At 31.9% G+C, this 19041-nt stretch overlaps 1 protein-coding gene across 1 annotated transcript; it reads right to left on the bottom strand.

Moving 5' to 3' along the window:
- Positions 1–10332: 10332 nt before the first annotated feature.
- Positions 10333–12945, bottom strand: LOC143610661 (replication protein A 70 kDa DNA-binding subunit B-like). The gene is made up of 12 exons (XM_077085073.1): positions 12784–12945; positions 12431–12698; positions 12244–12334; positions 12020–12162; positions 11840–11930; positions 11649–11790; positions 11403–11545; positions 11191–11311; positions 10915–11097; positions 10759–10833; positions 10641–10653; positions 10333–10574 (listed from the first exon to the last, which is right to left on the bottom strand). Exons 1-12 carry the CDS (start codon positions 12943–12945, stop codon positions 10333–10335), a joined length of 1674 nt encoding a protein of 557 aa, XP_076941188.1.
- Between the last annotated feature and the right edge of the window lie 6096 nt (positions 12946–19041).

The following is a 19041-nucleotide window of genomic DNA, read 5'->3' on the forward strand; positions in this document are numbered from 1 at the left end:
AGTACAACGCGGCAACAATAGTAATTTGACCCAATTCTCAATTGAGCCTGGTGAATCCACTACCTTGCGTAAAGCGCATGCCAAAGTCTGAGCAAACGCCAAACGACAACTTGGGGGGATGCTCTTAACCGTTTGAATGGGAAGGGAGAAAACCCGTTCCAAAAGGGATACATCCCCAACCACTCCTACAGATGGACCTGGGTCCCTATCCACAGACACACAATTAGGTTTCTGGATCCCAACGATGAATTCTCCAGCCTCTCCAGAATCTATAGAAAAAGAATATACACCATCAGTATGCTTGCACCCCCTGCTAAGGGCATGCAACGTCATGCACCTCCCACATAACCATTTATCCCCCGCCCGAAGGGCTTCCCCAACATCTATAAAAAGGTCCAAATCCTTGGAGATAGCATCTTTTAAGAGGTTCTTCCGAGTATCCGTTTTGAAATGGGTACTTTGCATGTGCTCAAGTAGGCGGAAAAACCCCGAGGACCCAGGTCTACCATCCTTACACTCGTGGAAATGCTTAAAGGGGCATGGCCTTAAACCGTAAGTGGAGCTAGGACCAAGCCCTCCTGTATTTACGTTTCGAATTCTTTTTATGGTAGCCATGTACACACGAGAACAGAAACCAAACAAATCACAAAAGACAACGGACCCCTAAGCCCCGACTCGAGATGAGTTAGAGCAAGAATCAAAGACCAAACCCCTCACACTCGAAGGAGGGGAGCAACTACGGGTTGCTCACCCCCCATCTAGCACCCCACAACAACCGCTAAGGCATAAGAGGAGGAAGGTATAACTCCAAAATAAAGCAAATAGGGTAGAACTCCAACTCAAAATACCCCCTTAAGCACCCAAATGCAAGTAAACAACCTTTAACTTATCTGAACGTAAGTCGTAATTTCGTCGAACACCTGGCGTGCAACACGTATTAACCACCAAAATAGATATCTTTTAAATTGGAATAAGAAGAATGGATGATGAGGTGTCAATAATAATAATCATCGGCGACTGTGATCGGAAAACAGAGGATATCGGAGTTGACGGTGATGAAATGGGGATTTTGTATGGGTTTAGAAATGAAGGCTTGTTGGCTGGTTTTTAAGGGCATGGATGGTTGAAATAAAACACAAACAAAGAAACGGATAAAACAACCAATGTTAATTTCAAAACAGAACATTAAAAGAGAGTGTTAAGACTTAGAATTTTGAAACGGCCCACTACTAGTTCGGGCCTAAATCACTGGCGGATAATATCAGTTCCAATTTGGGCACTAACATCCACAATAGCAAAACCCAATTTCATGTCATTGGCGGATAATATCTTCAATCTCGTTATACTCTCATTGAAAGATCAATGCGACTTGTATCAACTGATGATAAGGTGCTAGAGAGATGTGTCACATCTGGAAGATAAATTGGGTTCTCTCTTAGGTAACATCCGGCTTAAGGACCTGGTGTTGTAAGGCCACACACAAGGCTCGTTCTCTCTTAGGTAACATCCGGCTTAAGGATTCATGACAAATCAATAGGTTTTTCTACTTCTTGCCACACCAACAGGCTGGGACAATAAGCATCTCTTTTAGATCACAACTGATATGCACTGTTCACTTATATAGTACACACATATACATGCCTTTGGCTTTTATCTGTAATATGTGTGATTTTGCCTCGTTAGTTTACGAATCCTTGAATTTTGTGTGCTTATTATTGTTTTCTTATCGTTTTTGGGGATGCATTGGCTTAGCGTGCTTGGGTATCCATCAACTATTGTCTTAGTGTGTTCACTAACTTATTGTTTGCTTGTGTTTTGATGCAATCACAGAAGCTCAGAGTCATATTTATTCCTTGAGATCATGTCACACGACGAGGGTTGAATGCAAGAAGAAAGAAAGAGGTATAGTTTCTGTGTTATTTCTTACAGTTTAGAACCCTTAATAGTAAGTTGTTAGAGTTCTAAGATTTACTTAGTAGGCTAATGGGTATAGATAACACTAAAAGAAAAACTAGGGTTAGGAGAAACAAGAGTTTTGGGACTGTATAGACGTAGTTGTGAGGGTTCTACCTAAAGAATAGAGAATTATTTCATTAAGTGATTTTGATAAGGAGGGCTACATGGGGCCTTTGGTGATAGGAATGAGAATATTGATGCGGATCTTTTGGACCTTGCGGAGGCCATTACTTGGGAATTATATCATGCTTTGAAAATAATGAATAACTTTTAGCGAAGGGACGTGACACAAGGATCGAATATCTCTTGTTGAGAAAAGGAGATCGCTACCGGTGGAAGGACTGCATAATTATACCCTGGAAGGCGTATTGGTTGCTGGTGGTAGATATAGGCATTAGAAAAGGTGACCGAGGAGGAGAGGAAAATAGACTCTAGATTTGATTAGGAAATTCTGAAGGACAAGAAGGTAACAATGTTCAAAGATGAGGTCACCTCGACGACACTTGTTCGACATGACGGGGAAACAAAACTATATGTAGGATTCGATGACGGCCGCCGTTACTCAGATAGCGAATTGGACTCTTGGGGTCATAGCAAGAAGTACTAATGGGCATGAGGAGTCTTGGTGATGGTGTGAGGATGTGAAAATCAAATTGGGACAAGTAACAAAGTTTTAAGGAGCTTTTGAGGTGCAAGAACAAGGAGGACCATGTGATATTGAGAAAGGGATACACAAAGCCGAGAAGGTAGTTTCGGAGGCAAAAAAACACAACATATAGGCATACGTGTTCACCTGGATATAAATGAGAGGGGTACAAAATGTACGTGTTTTCATCAAAGAGAAAGACATCAAATTGGGATGACAAATCTATTTTCACAATCTTTTTAACGACCAATGGTGTTACCGATGAAAAATCAAAAACCCCATTTCCCAATAACGAATGGGACAGTGGGATGTGATATGGATGTTTTTTATATTTTTCCCCGTTTACTCGAAATTTAGGAATGTACTAGAAGCTCAAGATATATAAATATAAATATAAATCATAATTGAAGAAAAAGAATTCTCTAAAAGTATGACGTGAGAGATTTATGGGGAGGTATGGGCTGAGCTGAAAAGCCCAATAAACAGCTGTCAATTGTATTGGAGACACCCCCAAAATCTTTTCTTACGTAATGCTTCATTAAATTTTTCCTGTGGACCCGTACGCCATTATTCAACCTCAACCTCAACCTCAACCTCAACCTCAACCTCATAAATATAAAATTATTAAATTATGTACTTTTTGTAAAAAAATTATATTTACTCATTTGCTACTGGTCTAAATTAATAACTCATATATATAATTTTCAAATACTAAAATTTTCAAACTGAGTTCAAGTTTGTCTGCAAGTTATGTATCTATAATTGATATAATATGCATAATAATTCATTTCTTACTAAAAGTTAAGTGGATATATAATCAAATGTATAATTTATAACTTACTTCAAACTTTCAATTTTTTACACTGGACCCTCATGATATAGAAAAACAAAGTCTTTTCTTTGATACTGCTAGCGAAAGATTTTTTGGTTCATATGTATGTAATTATTAATTACAATAAGTTTTAGTTTAAATTGTGAACAAAATATTTGTTTTTATTTGAAGTAGTGTACATCAAGTTTTATTAATAAAACTAGGGTATAGACCCGCGTGTGGAATTTCATATCACTACAAATAATCAATTTAAACATACGGTTAAGTTAACATAATATATGTTCATAGTTTGTTACCAACCTATTATAAAATTACATTATAAATAGATTCAAACTTAAAAATTACAATAATAACTTAAATTAAACCAAACCACCAAAAGAAATTAACAAAAACACTAACCATGTTGTTAGATATTAAAACATCATCAAAGTCTTCAAAAAGTTATACCAACACCAATAGCCCTTTCCTAAACACCTGAAAATTTTTAATAGCAACACAATTAAACTAAACTTAAAATAACAACATTTTTAATAAATACTGAAATCTGAAAATTACAAAGTTGTTATCTACAACCTACAAATCTAAAGTTCATAAATTTAGTTATTAGTAAGTAAGATGTTTGAAATAAAGTTCTTTCATTAAATATATAAACAATATCTAAAGCATTAATATATTACATTATAATTCATCATCGGAGAACAAACTTTCGGGATAATCATCATAATCACTTTCAATGTTTTCACATTCCTCTAACCATTTCACCTCAAACTCACCTCCCGTTCCAACTCAAAATAAGCAATTTGTTTTCTATGATTAAATAACTTCAACATATCTAACTCTCTCAAAATGAACAAATCATCACATGACAATACTTGTTTAGGATTTAAATTTTGATGTTGCCCATTCTCAAAGTTGATAACAACTTTGTTTTGATTTGGATAAAAAAACAAATCCCTAAAATGCTCAAACGGTAAAACATCTTGGTGAAGATCATCTAAGTAATCACGTAACAGATTTATAAGATTGGTTTCTTGTATACATGGAGAAACTTTGAGAACACCAATCACATGAATCTGATGCTTAAGGAGGTTATTAAACATCATCATAGATTCGATATTATCTTTGTGTATCATGAGGAAATCACTAAAGAGGAATTCATACTTACGTAAAACCGTAGAAAACTTCCAATTGACAATGGTCGACATTTTTTAGCAATATACTCCTAGTTTGTTATGAAAATCTGTAGATTAGAAAAAAAGAAGAAGAAGAAGAAGATTAATTAAATAAATAATTATAAAATATAGAAAAGAAGTGACAGTTTATTTTTCCAATGATGTACATGATTATATCTATCTAATTATCATGTATAGTTACCCTATATTTATAATATTTTATTAGATATTATTATTATAACTATTTTAAATATTTTTACTTAAAATTGAAATAGAAAAAATGGTATCTTATAAAACATTTATATCCGAAAATTGTAATAATATTCATTAATAACTTAATAACAAATTTTAAGTTAAAATAACAAACAAATATAAAAAACGTTTTACAACTACATAACAAAAGTATATAATAACAAAGTAAGTTAAATGATAACACTTAGAGTTTAATATAACATTTTCAAGTAAATGACAAATATAATATTTATCATTCTACGTTTTCAAAAATCTCCTTGTACACAACATTTGTTGTTTTATTTGTAAGCTTTGATTATTTGTCGAGTATCGATAACTTAATACCATCTCGACTCTTCACTCTTGACAAAGACACATGAGGTTGACCTTTATTTAAACAAATATAGAATAAATTAAGAAAATGTAAAATAAAAATTTAATATTACAAAATAAACACATTCAATTTGATTAAAATTATGATTCAAATGTTGACTCTTCTTTCTTAAAATTAATGTATGGATTGTAATGATACATTGGAGATGAGTATAAGTTCAAGAAACATGTGTTACGAGGATTAACATAAACACTTTGAATGCTATTTGTCCGTGATGTGTTTGAAACATCAGACAATGGATTTCTTGGAAGATTACCTAAACCAAATATAGAAAATCAAGTTTAAACCAAAAAAGCAATACCGGTAATCAATATCTTGGGAAACTATCTTAAATAATGGAATATTTAACCATTTGATAATATTAAATATATTTTGATATGTGATTATTATAATCAAATAGTAACCATCTTAAATAATGGAATACGATTTATTTTATTAAATTTATGAAGATATTTAGGAAATCAGTATGAGGTATATATTCTAAATATTAATGTAAGTCAAAGGTTTAAAATAAAGATATTTTGAGTAACTTTAAAATTAATTATTATAAGATAGGAAAAATGAAAATTGTTAAATTGTCATAGGTTAGGGTTACACTGTTTTGCTTTTGGTTATTGTGATTATATAAGCAAATAGTTATGTATAAACAGAAATTAATGAAAAAAAATAACAATACAAAAACATATCATTCCAAAAGCAGACAAAATTAAATTCTAATATCATCATTCATATAATAAAGTTTTAATAGAGACGAAAGTAATAAAAACAAAAACTAAAAACCATCACTAATGGATTTTAATCATAACCAAAACAACATCGTTCGTATAAAAACGAATAACTAAACTCCGGCCAAAAGGTAATTGATTGTTGATCACGTAATCCTTCCATCCAATTAATGTAAAGCGACCCTTCTCGTTTTCGCCTCCGTTTTTAACCTTGAAGATTGTTTCAATCCCAGCTAAATTCCTGAACTTAATTAATCGTTCTTTTTTCAGATTTGCAAGTCTCCCAACTTCAGCAGGTAAGCGCTAACAAAAAAAAGAAGGTTTATATAATTATTTAAAATTTAAATAACAAAAACATAACGAAAGCATAAAAGAGTATTATATTTATTACCATACGATATTCAATCTTCTTATGGAACTCTAAATAAGAATTAGAGTTTTCAGCCTTATTTTTATCACTATGATTGAAAACGTGATTGTGAGAAAAAGCAACTACTGATTGACAATATGGAGACTCCACGGTATGTTCACCATGTGGATTGAAGTTTGATAATTTATGACAAATAACTGGTGGAAGATGTGGAAACAATAACGGAATATCATACACTCTTAAATCAATGGTAGACTTGTTCACATAATTCAACCATAGAACATCACCATTTCTGAAACACAAATCTTTAACCAACTGTTTCCAACCGTTACCAAACAAATAGTGTTTTTTATAAAATTTATAACTGATATCCCATGAATGATTATGATAAAAAATGAAGTTAATTACTCTAATTTGAAGCGAGTCTTGAAACTGGGATTCAATATTCTTCTTTGAAACAACATGTTAGGAAAATACGAAAATATTAATGAATGTTAAAACCCTTTTAATATAAATTTATAATAGTGACTATTAAGTGAAAACAAAGAATCTGAATTTTACCAATTTATCATTCATTCTATTATGGTCGTATAAAACAAATGCCTGTCGATGCCCAGTAGAAATGGCTTTCTTGGAAGGAGTTCTAAGTAACCATTTACTTTCATCTTCAAATAAAATAAAAACAATCCGTTGATAAGGACGAATCTTCAAAGAAAACATTAGATCAGTGAATCCATCACCAAAAGAAATTGATTTTTCATTTTTTTTGACTCCACTGTCAATGATCCTTTGTAATGATGAATTTCAATGGTTTTTGGCAACTCTTTAAACATCATAGAATTTTGCTGGACAAATTCTTTTGGAATTTCCTAATAACAAAATTAAAACTCACAAAAATTAGATACTGCATGTTTATTGAAAAATGTTATTATAGAGTTCAAAAATAACCTGAATCGGAAATTTCTTATCTTCGATAAGCATGACAAAAGAAGTTGTCATTATCAACATATTCTTTTTACATGAAACACCATAATTTAAATATAATATATTAGTTATTGACGTATTAATCTAAAAAATATAATAACTATAAGAATCGGCAGAAGTTAATTATACATTAGAAATAGCAAAGTAGAAATCAAGGGATGGAGGCATACATGAATGACGACAGGCAGAAGGAAAATGAAAAACCTAAAAGATGTTTAAGGATTTATAAAACTTTTAAAAATAATACTCTAACTTAGGTAATAGGCGATAATTTTAGTAGGATACAAATTAACATAAAATGAAATCAAAATGGTGGGTATTGAAGTAAATATTATTCTAGAAGAATCATTTTAAATTAGGAAATTAAAAACCTTTATTTGTTACTTAAAATAAAATTCGGAATAAGTAAACTATGAAAATATAAAACACATACTAAATAATTAAATTTAATAACTATTAAACATAAAATACTATAACATTTATGATAGATATTCAACAACATCAACTTGTATGACGAATCTAAGTATATGATAAACATACGTTTTATACAAGTTGTTAAGTTTATACAAAAACATAATAATTAACAAAGATATTAAACAGAAATAAGTAAAAGTGTCAATTGTAGCTAAAGTTAAACAACCAAAAGATAATATTCTTGAACCCCAATATTAATACCACAAAAGCTTAGTTTAAACCTATTCAAATACTTGGGACAGGATTAGAGAATGAGTGGCACGGTTGTACTCGAGTAGACATTTCTTCCCAAACTCAAGTGAATTAACACGAACAAATTCTGGCCAGTCATGAACTCTAAACTTGTAATTACCATGATTGTATTCCATGTGGATTCTAGTCATAACATCTTCACCATATGGGTTTATCAACACCAACTCAGTCTCTTTATTCAATCCATTGTCACGAGCAAATTCAACAGGTAAACGCTGTAAATATATAAACAAAATTATTTGATATATAGAATAATACATACTTAAATACAAAAGAAGTTCTTATACCATAACAAATTTATGACATGGGAAAATACTTACCAAATGATCTCTAATAACAACTTCAACAAAATTGTTACTGACATGCTCATCTTGAATCCTAACACGCTGACCTTCTAGATCAACAACACCAAAGCTTTCATCATCTGATTATTAAAACATAGAACAAAAGTTAACAAATAATTATATTTGGATATACAATTAACGTGAAAATTGGGAAACGAACCTGAAATAGTAACTATATCAACATTGCCCGACCGACCAACAACAAAATTTGGTTGAACAAAATGTGTACGTTCAACACCACGACTATCAAAGACATATAACCTGAGAGTATTCCGATCAACCGGTAAAAACACAAGATAATCATTAACATGTAAGTTAACATGCCTTGCTAAACTGGACCATTCACCAACAAATGCATATCCAGGAATACTGCTTTTGAAACTTTTAAACACAAGAGTCCATCTACTTCCATCAACTGCAGAAACATCCCAGTTGGCAGATGATCTTCCACGTTTCAGATATGGAAGGTAACGTACAAGCAGATCATCTCTTAATTGCTGACATACAAGTTGAATAAACATTGTTAATAAAAAATAATTTAAAAGATAAATTTTAAGAATTAAACAAATAAATATAAACAAAATTGAAAATTTATATAAATGTCCGAATAATAATAAGGTTTAACATACCAACTTATTCATTGTTGGATAAGATACATAGACATCAAAAATTTTATGCTGCAACTCCGAATTTTCGGGAACATATAACATTCCCCATTCGTGTGGCTTAGAGGGACAGAAAACAAAAACATCACCAAATCCGAAACCGTTGTCTTTTACAAATGGGAACCATTCATTGCCAAATACATACTTATCAATGCTAAAATCAATATCAACCATCCACTCTAGATTTAGATGCGTAATGGTAACAGTCTCATGGACAGAATCATGTGGAAAAAGAAGCTTAAAATAATCTTTGTCAATTTTCTATACAACATAGCAGAAACTCTATTAGCATATATTACCACCAAAAAATGAAGTAGATGATAATAACGACTAATTTTAACTGGTAGATACTAACTATATCTTCAAGGGATGGTTGATTAAACACAACTAATGCAGGATAATACATCTGCTTAGCAAATATTAATGACATTTAGATGCATGTTAAGTAATGCAAATATATGAAATTGACATTAATGATGAAGAATATGTATAATAATGAAGAAAAATCTTTAAATACGGATTATTTAGGACAAAATCATTTTTAATTAGGGTTGAAAGGACAAACTTACCTTCAAAACATGGAAGAAGAATCAAAGAGTCTTGTTGATTTTGATCGAATGGTAGAAATAGATTAAAAACAATTTAAAATTGGTTAAAGTTGTTAAAAAAAGTCGGGTTTTGAAACGGGTCATTATATGGTAAATGAGTTTCTTGAGAATATAACCATCACATTTAATTATTGAAATATATTTCAAATAATACCTAAATAGCATATCTATTGTTTATAAATTATATTTGTCTTAAAATTTTAATATTTCGAAGAAAGTAATTACATTTTTGACAGCGAATATTTTATTATGTTAACTAAAATGTATACAAATATAAATTTATTTGTACAAACATCATTTATAAAAAATTTATAAAAATATAATATATTTAAAGATATAAAGCAAACACCATTTTCAAATTATACAAATATAAGGTTATTGTAAATTAAAATTAATTGGGAATATAAATTATGTTTGTGACAACTTCAAAATGCATGGTAGATTAGTTATTAACAGATTATATATACAACAAAGAACCAACCATTAAGAAAATAGAACTCCAAACATAAATTTAATCAAACATTCAAATAAGGATAAATCGTTCAAAACAACCAAGTAGCAGAGATAGTCGCTCCAAAAAACACATGTTTAAAAAAGCAAACATAAAATATCCAAAACTATTAAAAATAATAAACATGTAAAACCAAAACGAATAATTTCAAAATAAAACTTTAACCGTTCACTTAGAATCCTTCTCCAACTTAGGAGTTAAAATAGTTGCCACATCACAGGATTGACTGGTGTTGCCCATCTCTTCAATAGTCTTTGACTTAAACTTATTGGCTGGCATGCTAGGTTGATCGTCAACTTCAAAAACTTCAACCAATTTTCTCTTAAGTTTATCGTCAGAAGACGTTGACATTCCTTTCTCCTCATTTGCCACATCCTGACCATTTTCATTTGAACTTGGAGTTTGGTTATCTCCAATATCCGAAATTCGTTATTAGCAATTAAAAAAGTAATCAACATCACAAAATCATGTCACACATCTTTGTGTCACCTATATTGATAAGTTTCCATAATCAACATCACAAATTCATGTCAAGTGTTTGTTTCACATATATATATATAAGTTTGAATTATCATATTTAACAAACATATATACCTTAACGGAAACCGAACCGGATGATTGAAATTCAGACATAGATGCTCCCAATGAAACAGAATTAGATTCAGTTTGCTGAAAATAATAAGGGTAACCAAACATTCTGTTAATTGAAATAACGTTAACTATAAAATGTATTTAGTATTAAATAAATACCAAATGACTATGCTGCCTTTTCTGCAATTCAGTGAGAATATTAGTGTCATCAGTAAGCTTGTTTATACCATAATCTTCCACACTGTTTCTGAAATTGAACTTTGCCACATCGACTTTAAAAGCAAATTTCTTTTCTAAAAGACAATCCAACTCAGCAGGGAATCCACCATTTTCAACCTCATTCTATAAAAAAATAAGTGATAAATATATAAGTAATAATTATAATTGTGAACAATTATGTATAATAATAATAAAATATACTAATTGAAAATAAACCTCCTTTTGAGAATCAATCAATTCAGCTGCAGTTTTGTTGATCAGCATTTTAGCATCACTATCGAAGAGAGTCAACGACACAACACCAGTCGAATCTTGAACACTTATCTTTATTTTGAATCTATATAATTTTTAAAATAGGTTAATAGCAAGCAAAACAGAATTATTGAATATTTTGTAAATAAAAATTTGAATTTGTTTTCACTAATTACCTAGGTGTAGGAAGAACACCTAACACATTGCATCTTACTGTTTTGCATTCATATTCAGTTACCCCTTCACCAATATTGTCCATGAGTTTACGGCTACAAGTATTACAGCCAATATAATAACATTCTGTATCTGGACAGATGGCCTTAATTGTACCAAGGATAATGATATTCTTAGGTTGCAAATAAGTAAAAAACAAGTTATGCAATATAATCGTTTGAAGATATTGAATTTAATAATTAACTTACAAATATAATGGTACAAATATCACAAATGTTAAACAAATCTGTAGCTTTCAAAAACTCATCATCAACAGAAGAGAGCATCTTGACTGGAATCGGTTTACGAATAGTGACATCACTGCCATGCAGCAAATCAAAATAACCAAATCTAATGTAGTAAACAGAATAAAGAATATAAAGAAAACAACATTATATACCTGCTTTTGTATTCTTCTATCTCAAATAAATAGTCGTTAATGAACAAACAGCTAACATTAGATCCAAAAGAATTAGACAGATAGACTTTCTCTACAAAGATTGAATATTAATGAATGATAAATTAGATTAGCGTGATATGCTTATATTTCAATTAACTTCAAAACAGTAAACATAATTACCTTTACCATCAGAACCGGTGTAATACTTAACCCTACCAAACTGGAGAACAATAACGACATGTGGTTTATCAAAATGATCAACGACATATTTAGAGAGCTTGGATGCATAATGATCCCATAACGTGAGATACACACAACTCCCACTAAAATAAAATAAGTGTTCAAAATCAAGATAAAGTAAATTAACAAAATTATTTAAATAAAATATCTAAAAATAGTGGTACCTTAAATCACATAACTCCATTGTACGCTTGTTTTTGTCTTTGACGTTTGAAACATTATTCTTGAAGACATGAACCACATGACCAATTATATCTAAAAGAAAGAATTAAATAAATTAAGTATAGCATGAACTCGAAATCTAAGGATAAATTGAAGAAATAATTTCTTTGAATACTAATTGTATTTTACCAATTGTGAACTTTAAAGAAATTTGTTTATTGATTACTGATTCAAATGAAATCATTTTGAATCCAAACATGCGACCTTCAAACTCTTGACATGGATTAACATGAGTGTTTGGTCCAAACACTAATTTGTTGGGAGAATCAATAACTCTGTAGTTTGATCCATTTAGACCAACGCTAGGATTAACAATAGTAAGAGTTGAGCTTTCCTTCAAGAATTTTTTAAATCGAAAGATATCCTGTTTGTAAACGGTGGCTTGGATTCGATTCTCCTGTCAGTAAAGAAATAAGTATTTATTCAATGATAAAAACTGTAAAAAGTATAACATATATACAGATTAATAAATACACATTTACCTCTTCATCCATTAAAACCATCTCGATCAAAAAATCCTCGTTGACATTTTTGTTATTTTTGATGCTCCAAAGCCTCAGAACTCTAACCTTAAGAGTTGATGTTGATGTTTTGAGAACATCAATCTCATTTAGCATGGTAAAGGTTTGAGCTTCCATTGCCATATGCTTAAAATGAAAATATAAAACATTTAAATAAAGTGGTCGAAAACTAAACACAATTATCAAAAGTGTACAAGCTTACATGGAAGAAAATACGAATGGGATAAAAGGGCTATGATTATGAAAATTTAATATGTGATTATGTAACATCCCGAAATTTTTATATTGATAAATAAAAGAAAGTTATGTTTAGTAATTTCACGTTTTAGTTATTTAATGTCGAGTAAGGAACGGGTCTTGGGCTTAGTTATTTTATGAACTCGGCCTGTCTCGACCCGTAGGAAGCCAACCCGAGCCTAACCAAACCCGTAGTATATAAACGAAAGTTCTTGACACTTCCACCATTTTCACCATCTTCCTTCACTTACACCCACCCAAACACTCTCATTTCTAGAGAGAGAAGCTAGAGAGAGAAAGTTCTCAAATCACAAATCCGAGTCCACAATCTAGTTCCTAATCGTTTTTGGTAAGTCCCTCTCGAAAATCATCCGTTTTCATAACCATTTTCGAGCTCAAATCGAGCAAAAACTCCCTATTTTCGTAACTTGAGTTTTCGGGTCAAAAACCGCCTTGTTTTGATGTCAAAATGCAAGCTTTTGTGTTTAAAAGTACAAGGAATCGATAGCCCTTTCAATCCCGAGCATTTCCATGTCAAAAACTTCGATTTTGGGTCAAAAATCTGGAAAATCTGGAAAACCCGTGGGTTTCTCCGTCGCCCAGCTTGAAGGAGTCGAATCAGACTCATTCGATCGAACCAGTCGATCGAATCAGTCCATTCGATCGAATGCGTAGATCGAACAAGTCCAGTCGACCGAATAGGGAAGCAACCGAATAGTCTCCAACTCATTCGATCGAATGAGTTTTGTATTCGATCGAATGAGTGTTGTATTCGATCGAACGTGTTCCTATTCGATCGAACGTGTTCCTGTTTGATCGAACGTGTTCCTATTCGATCGAACGTGTTCCTATTCGATCGAACGTGTTCCTATTCGATCGAATCAAGCCAGAACCAAGCTGTTTCCGAGTTCGCCTAAGGTTTAACTTCGCCTGAAGCGAAGTTCGTTTATAAAATGAATTAAAAACCTAATGGAAAATGTGTTAAGGCAGTTATCGAAAACGAGTAGTAGTAGTTAATTGATATGTGTAAATATTATACAGTTAGCCGAGCCCAGTTAAAGAAAGGAATTTCAATCAACGGAGAACGTAACCGTATTCAGGTGAGTTTCTAGCCCCATTTCCTTGTTATGTTTTCGGGGCTGTGTGCATACTCGATGTGAAGTGTGAATCCACTTACTTTAAGTGGTAAGTGTATGCTATAGATGTTATATGAGGTATATATTTATAATGCTTGTCGGTACATGAACGATCTTCGGATATTGCACGTATCGCCAAGGATAGCGATTGCCAAGTGGTTGATAGTGTGTATGAATGATGTGATGTGACTTGTTCACTACGTAAATACTAAACTAATATGAGTGTGACCAAGGCAGGTTGAGGTAGAGTGTGTTAGAGGTAGCAGGAGTCTAGTAAGGGTGTTAGTGGCATAGCGTGAGTGCGTGATAGGGAAAGCCTATACGTGCCTTCGTTATTAAGTGGCATAGCGTGAGTGCGTGATAGGGAAAGCCTATACGTGCCTTCGTTATTAAGTGGCATAGCGTGAGTGCGTGATAGGGAAAGCCTATACGTGCCTTCGTTATTAAGTGGCATAGCGTGAGTGCGTGATAGGGAAAGCCTATACGTGCCGTTGTAATTAAGTGGCTAAGCTGTAAGGGTAATTAAGTGGTTAAACAGTGGCATGTTAGACAGTGGACTATGTGTCTTCGGATACGTATGTATATATTGTATGAAGTGGTTGTATGATAAGTTGCTTGATTAACTAGAACTCACTCAGCGTAGCTGACTTTTAGTATGCACGCAGGTGAGCTGATTATAGAGTTAGCATGAGGATGACACACGGCATGGATTGAACGGCTGGCATCTGAAGAAAGAAGTAAAGATGTTTTAAATATAAAGTTTTGTGTTATGGTATCAAAGAAAAGATTGAATGACTTGTAACAAATGATTGATGTTTTATATTCCGCGAAAAGTTTTTAATAAACTCTGATTTGAAGAACTGTGTTTATGAGTAAATCCGACGCGAAAGTAGGGCTTCCGGTAACGGGGCCTTACAGATTAGATTATATAGTAGAATGTAGAGAGTTTTAATTTTGTTAAACGTATTATGTATATAAAGTTTCTTAAAATAAAATCGAATATAATCAACCGGTTTATTGTAAATTATAATATCCAAAAATAACGTATTGTTTCGGAAAATATAGAGGTTTTAGAATGAAATTTGAATATAATCAACCGGTTTATTGTAAATTAAAATATCCAAAAATAACTTATTGTTTCTAAATATATAAAGTTTCTTAAATAAATTTGAATATAATCAACCGATTTATTGTAAATTATAATATCAAACTAAAAAAAAACATTAATTATTAAATTATTTCCTTAAATAATTTTAGTCAAACCTTTAAATATTGTGATTAATAATTTGAATTTGAAGTTGACATTGAAGTCAAAACGTAAACTAATCATGGAATCAGTTAGGTATATTAATTTGTTTTAATAAATCATAGAATAAGTTATATTTGGAAAATGAATGTTATAATTTAATATGTAATTTTAATTTTAATTAAATAGTAAATTGCCCGGAAATAAATCAAAAACTGAACGGAAAATTATCGAAAATAAAAACATAAATTACAAAGTGGCCGGAAATTGATCGATTTTTTACAGGGCAAATTTATATTATTTTTTTCCGCAAATTTAATTTTTTTTTCCGGGCAATTTTATATGAATAACAAAAATGGCCGGAAAATATCATTAAACATAAAATTACGTTTATAACAGTTTGGCCGGAAAGAAGTCAATTATGATAACAAAAGAAACTGGCCGGACTATATTCATCGGATGCTATTATAATAATTAAGAATCTCAAGGTGAAAAACTTGTCTGTTAATTACCTTTATTATGTTCATCGGAGAATCGATCTGTTATACGAATCATCAATTGCGAGAAAAAACCTTATCGCATCTCGTATGACAAACGATGAATTGAACGGAATCCAAACGATTGTAGACCTTTCCACAAATGGAATTGCAGAATAACATGGTGAATAATGAAGAAGTCGGAATATGACGGCCGGAATTAGAGTAGAATAGTAGCGGCGGATTAGGTATAGTTAGGTCTGGTATGTTCGTATACAGATTAGAGAGAAAAATGAATGGTTAGATTTTGTGTGGGTTATGGAAAATGGAGCGGTTTGTTTTTTTTGGGTTTTGTGGTTAAGATGACACTTGACAGCATAATAGAGACTCTTATAGTGGAAACTTGATGACATTGAGGCCTAGGTGGACACCCTAGTAGAATGACATGTGGCAAAATTGTATTGATTTAATAGATTAGTAAGTTTGTTTAATAAACACATTGTAAAAATAAATTAATAAGTTCTAAAAGAATCGTAAGTAAAATATCATTTTTATACTTGTACACTAAAGTTTATGGAACTTTATATACATTAGAGATGTCTTTATTTGGTTACATTTAAATTTTAATCAAATTCATGACTTCGTTATGATATATTGACATGTTATGAAGCACTTGAACGATCTAAAGGATACAAATTAGTTGTAATATATTTTTTTTTGAATGACTAATTCTATCAACCGAATGATAGAGGTGCAAGTTGATATGACCCTCGTCCACTCTAGTCCTCTCAGCTCGCTGATAATTTAATTGAGAGTTTTCTTCAATAGTCGCTTTCTAAAATGACAGAAATCTCTAATACGTCTCACTAAACTAAGTTATTGATCACTTTCTTCAATATGCTGTATCAAAATGGTGTATAGTCTCTGAAAAACTAAATAACATACACTATATCAAAATAGATTTTTCCTCAACAAGTCACCAATCAATGACAAACAAACCCACTAACAAAATACTAGCACAATTATAATGATATTCCTTCGGTGTGTTGTTTAACTTGCTGGCTAAACTGTCAAGTAGACAGTGAGGCTTTAACTAGCTCACTCGTTAACTTGGGCATTGTGGGCTAGCAAGCTTTAGCTAGCTAGTTATGATGGTGGAAAAAATAGAGAAAAAGAAAATACAAAAAAGTTTGATTGATTGTTAGTGGGGTGGACCCACCATGTATCTGTTATCATGCTCCTTAATGGGTTGCTGCTTCCTCCATAACGCCGCCCCCTTAAAAAGCATGGTGGGTGTAGCTGGCGTTAGGGGAGTGCCACATTGACATATCGCCGACGTATTTCATCCCACAACGACCAGCCTTATAAGAATCATCTAATAGGAATGCTTTAGTACATCCATTGGATATTAGCCTCTCTCTTACTAGCCTATCTGATAAACTTTAAGCCCAATTCTATATGAACTATTGAATTTAAATATCTAAAGACTATTATGTCGCTTTATTTGAGCCCATATATTATTTATTTTCATTCCTTTTATGGGCTTGATCTATCACTAATTTGAGCCCACATGGGTTTCTCGATTGCAGCGATGTGGTTGGTTTACTATCGATACAGATTAAAGGCCGAACCTTTCAATGAAAGCGTTACGGATAATGCATCTGGAATTAAACCCGTTAACTATCCAGGAAATTACAACTAACCTTAATCGGGCGCTAACCCTTTAGTGCATACGCATTCTTCGAACTGTTGGATACAACTATTCATGAAACTCACCAATTCCATGTAGATGTCTTTGACTCCAAAAGAGCCAACATTAACAATAAAGTCACATTATTAGTAACATATAAATTTTCCATTTTGATCAAAATATCCTTTGTGATGTATGCTTTCCGTTAACTTTCCCGGTTCTTTCATATGTCAATTTTGACTCATAAAAAATCAAATTTTACAGAATTGCTAAATTTGCCCAAATTTCTTTTCTCTTAACACTTCCATAATAACCATAATTCCCTTTGTATCTAAGAATATTCTAAACCTGCTTGGAATCACTCAGCACACTTTGGTTTAAATATCAATATAAGTTTGGGATTCATCAAAGTACTTTATAAAGCAAATATAAAAAAGTTAATCTATATTAGTCGACATGTGAAAGTCAAAGGGGGTGAACTGTAAAAGAGTCAAAAGATAGGTTTAAATTATGTGTATTTTTATCGGCTTAATAGCTTAATATTTTCCAAAAATTTTTGGAACTACCCTCAATATCCGGGTGAGCCTTTATGAAATAAGATGTCAATCGTCTATATTGATTTTGACGCTTCAAACATGACTCACCCAAAAACACCATCAAGGAGAAAACCCACAATTGTGGAGAAAATCTCACCAAGTTACCCGAGACCATAAAGATCACTTAAGTCTCAACCACATCTCATACCATTAGACCAATTATAGTTTAATGGTTTGTTTTATCTGTCATATGGATCATCAACGCTTCTCAATTTTTGCAAATTACATCCAAATTACTAATGCCGTAAAATTTAATCGTAAAGTCAGGGGTATACATGTCTTTCCACTATTACTTTACTATAATACTTATTTCAGTGAACTGCTGTTTTAGTCCAATAGTTTCAAGTTGACAATTTCCATCCTTGTAGTTTTATTTCACTTGCAGTTAAACAAGAATTTATTAACCTCGGTAAGTCTGGTCATACCCATCTGTGTGCTCTTCACGTGACGACCAGTTTTTGTCGTTTTTGTCTCCAAATAAACCACAATCCTAATTCGTAAGCCCCCTCACGTGAGGGGCTAAGGTGTATTTGAGGAAAAAGGAAAAAAAGAAGGAACAAAACCGCCCCTCATGTGAAGGGCACACTTATGGGTTTAACAATCAGACTCAAAAGATTAGTGAATTCGGCTTTAATTACAAGTAAAATGAAACCATAGGAAAGAAAATTGCAAATTTGAAACTATTAGACTAAAACCACAGATTTGGAGAAACCATATGGACAAAACTTGCAGTTCAATGAAATAAGTATTATAGAGTGAAAAGACATGTTTACCCCTGACTTAACGATTAAATTTAACAGGGTAAGTGATTTGAATGTAATTGGCAAGAACTGAGAAT

The sequence above is a fragment of the Bidens hawaiensis genome, unplaced genomic scaffold (genome assembly GCF_021521415.1).
Source record: "Bidens hawaiensis isolate Kalapana, Puna unplaced genomic scaffold, B.hawaiensis_p1.1 tig00027344_1, whole genome shotgun sequence".
NCBI classification, from domain to species: domain Eukaryota; kingdom Viridiplantae; phylum Streptophyta; class Magnoliopsida; order Asterales; family Asteraceae; genus Bidens; species Bidens hawaiensis.

Bases quoted from the DNA above. Each gene is read 5' to 3' on its own strand.
- LOC143610661 (XM_077085073.1), bottom strand. From the start codon at position 12,945: ATGGCAATGGAAGCTCAAACCTTTACCATGCTAAATGAGATTGATGTT. The intron at 12,699-12,783 runs GTAAATGTGTAT...CTTTACTGACAG, and splicing joins TGGTTTTAATGGATGAAGAG to GAGAATCGAATCCAAGCCAC. The intron at 11,546-11,648 runs GTAAGTTAATTA...GGTACAATTAAG, and splicing joins ATATTTGTACCATTATATTT to GCCATCTGTCCAGATACAGA.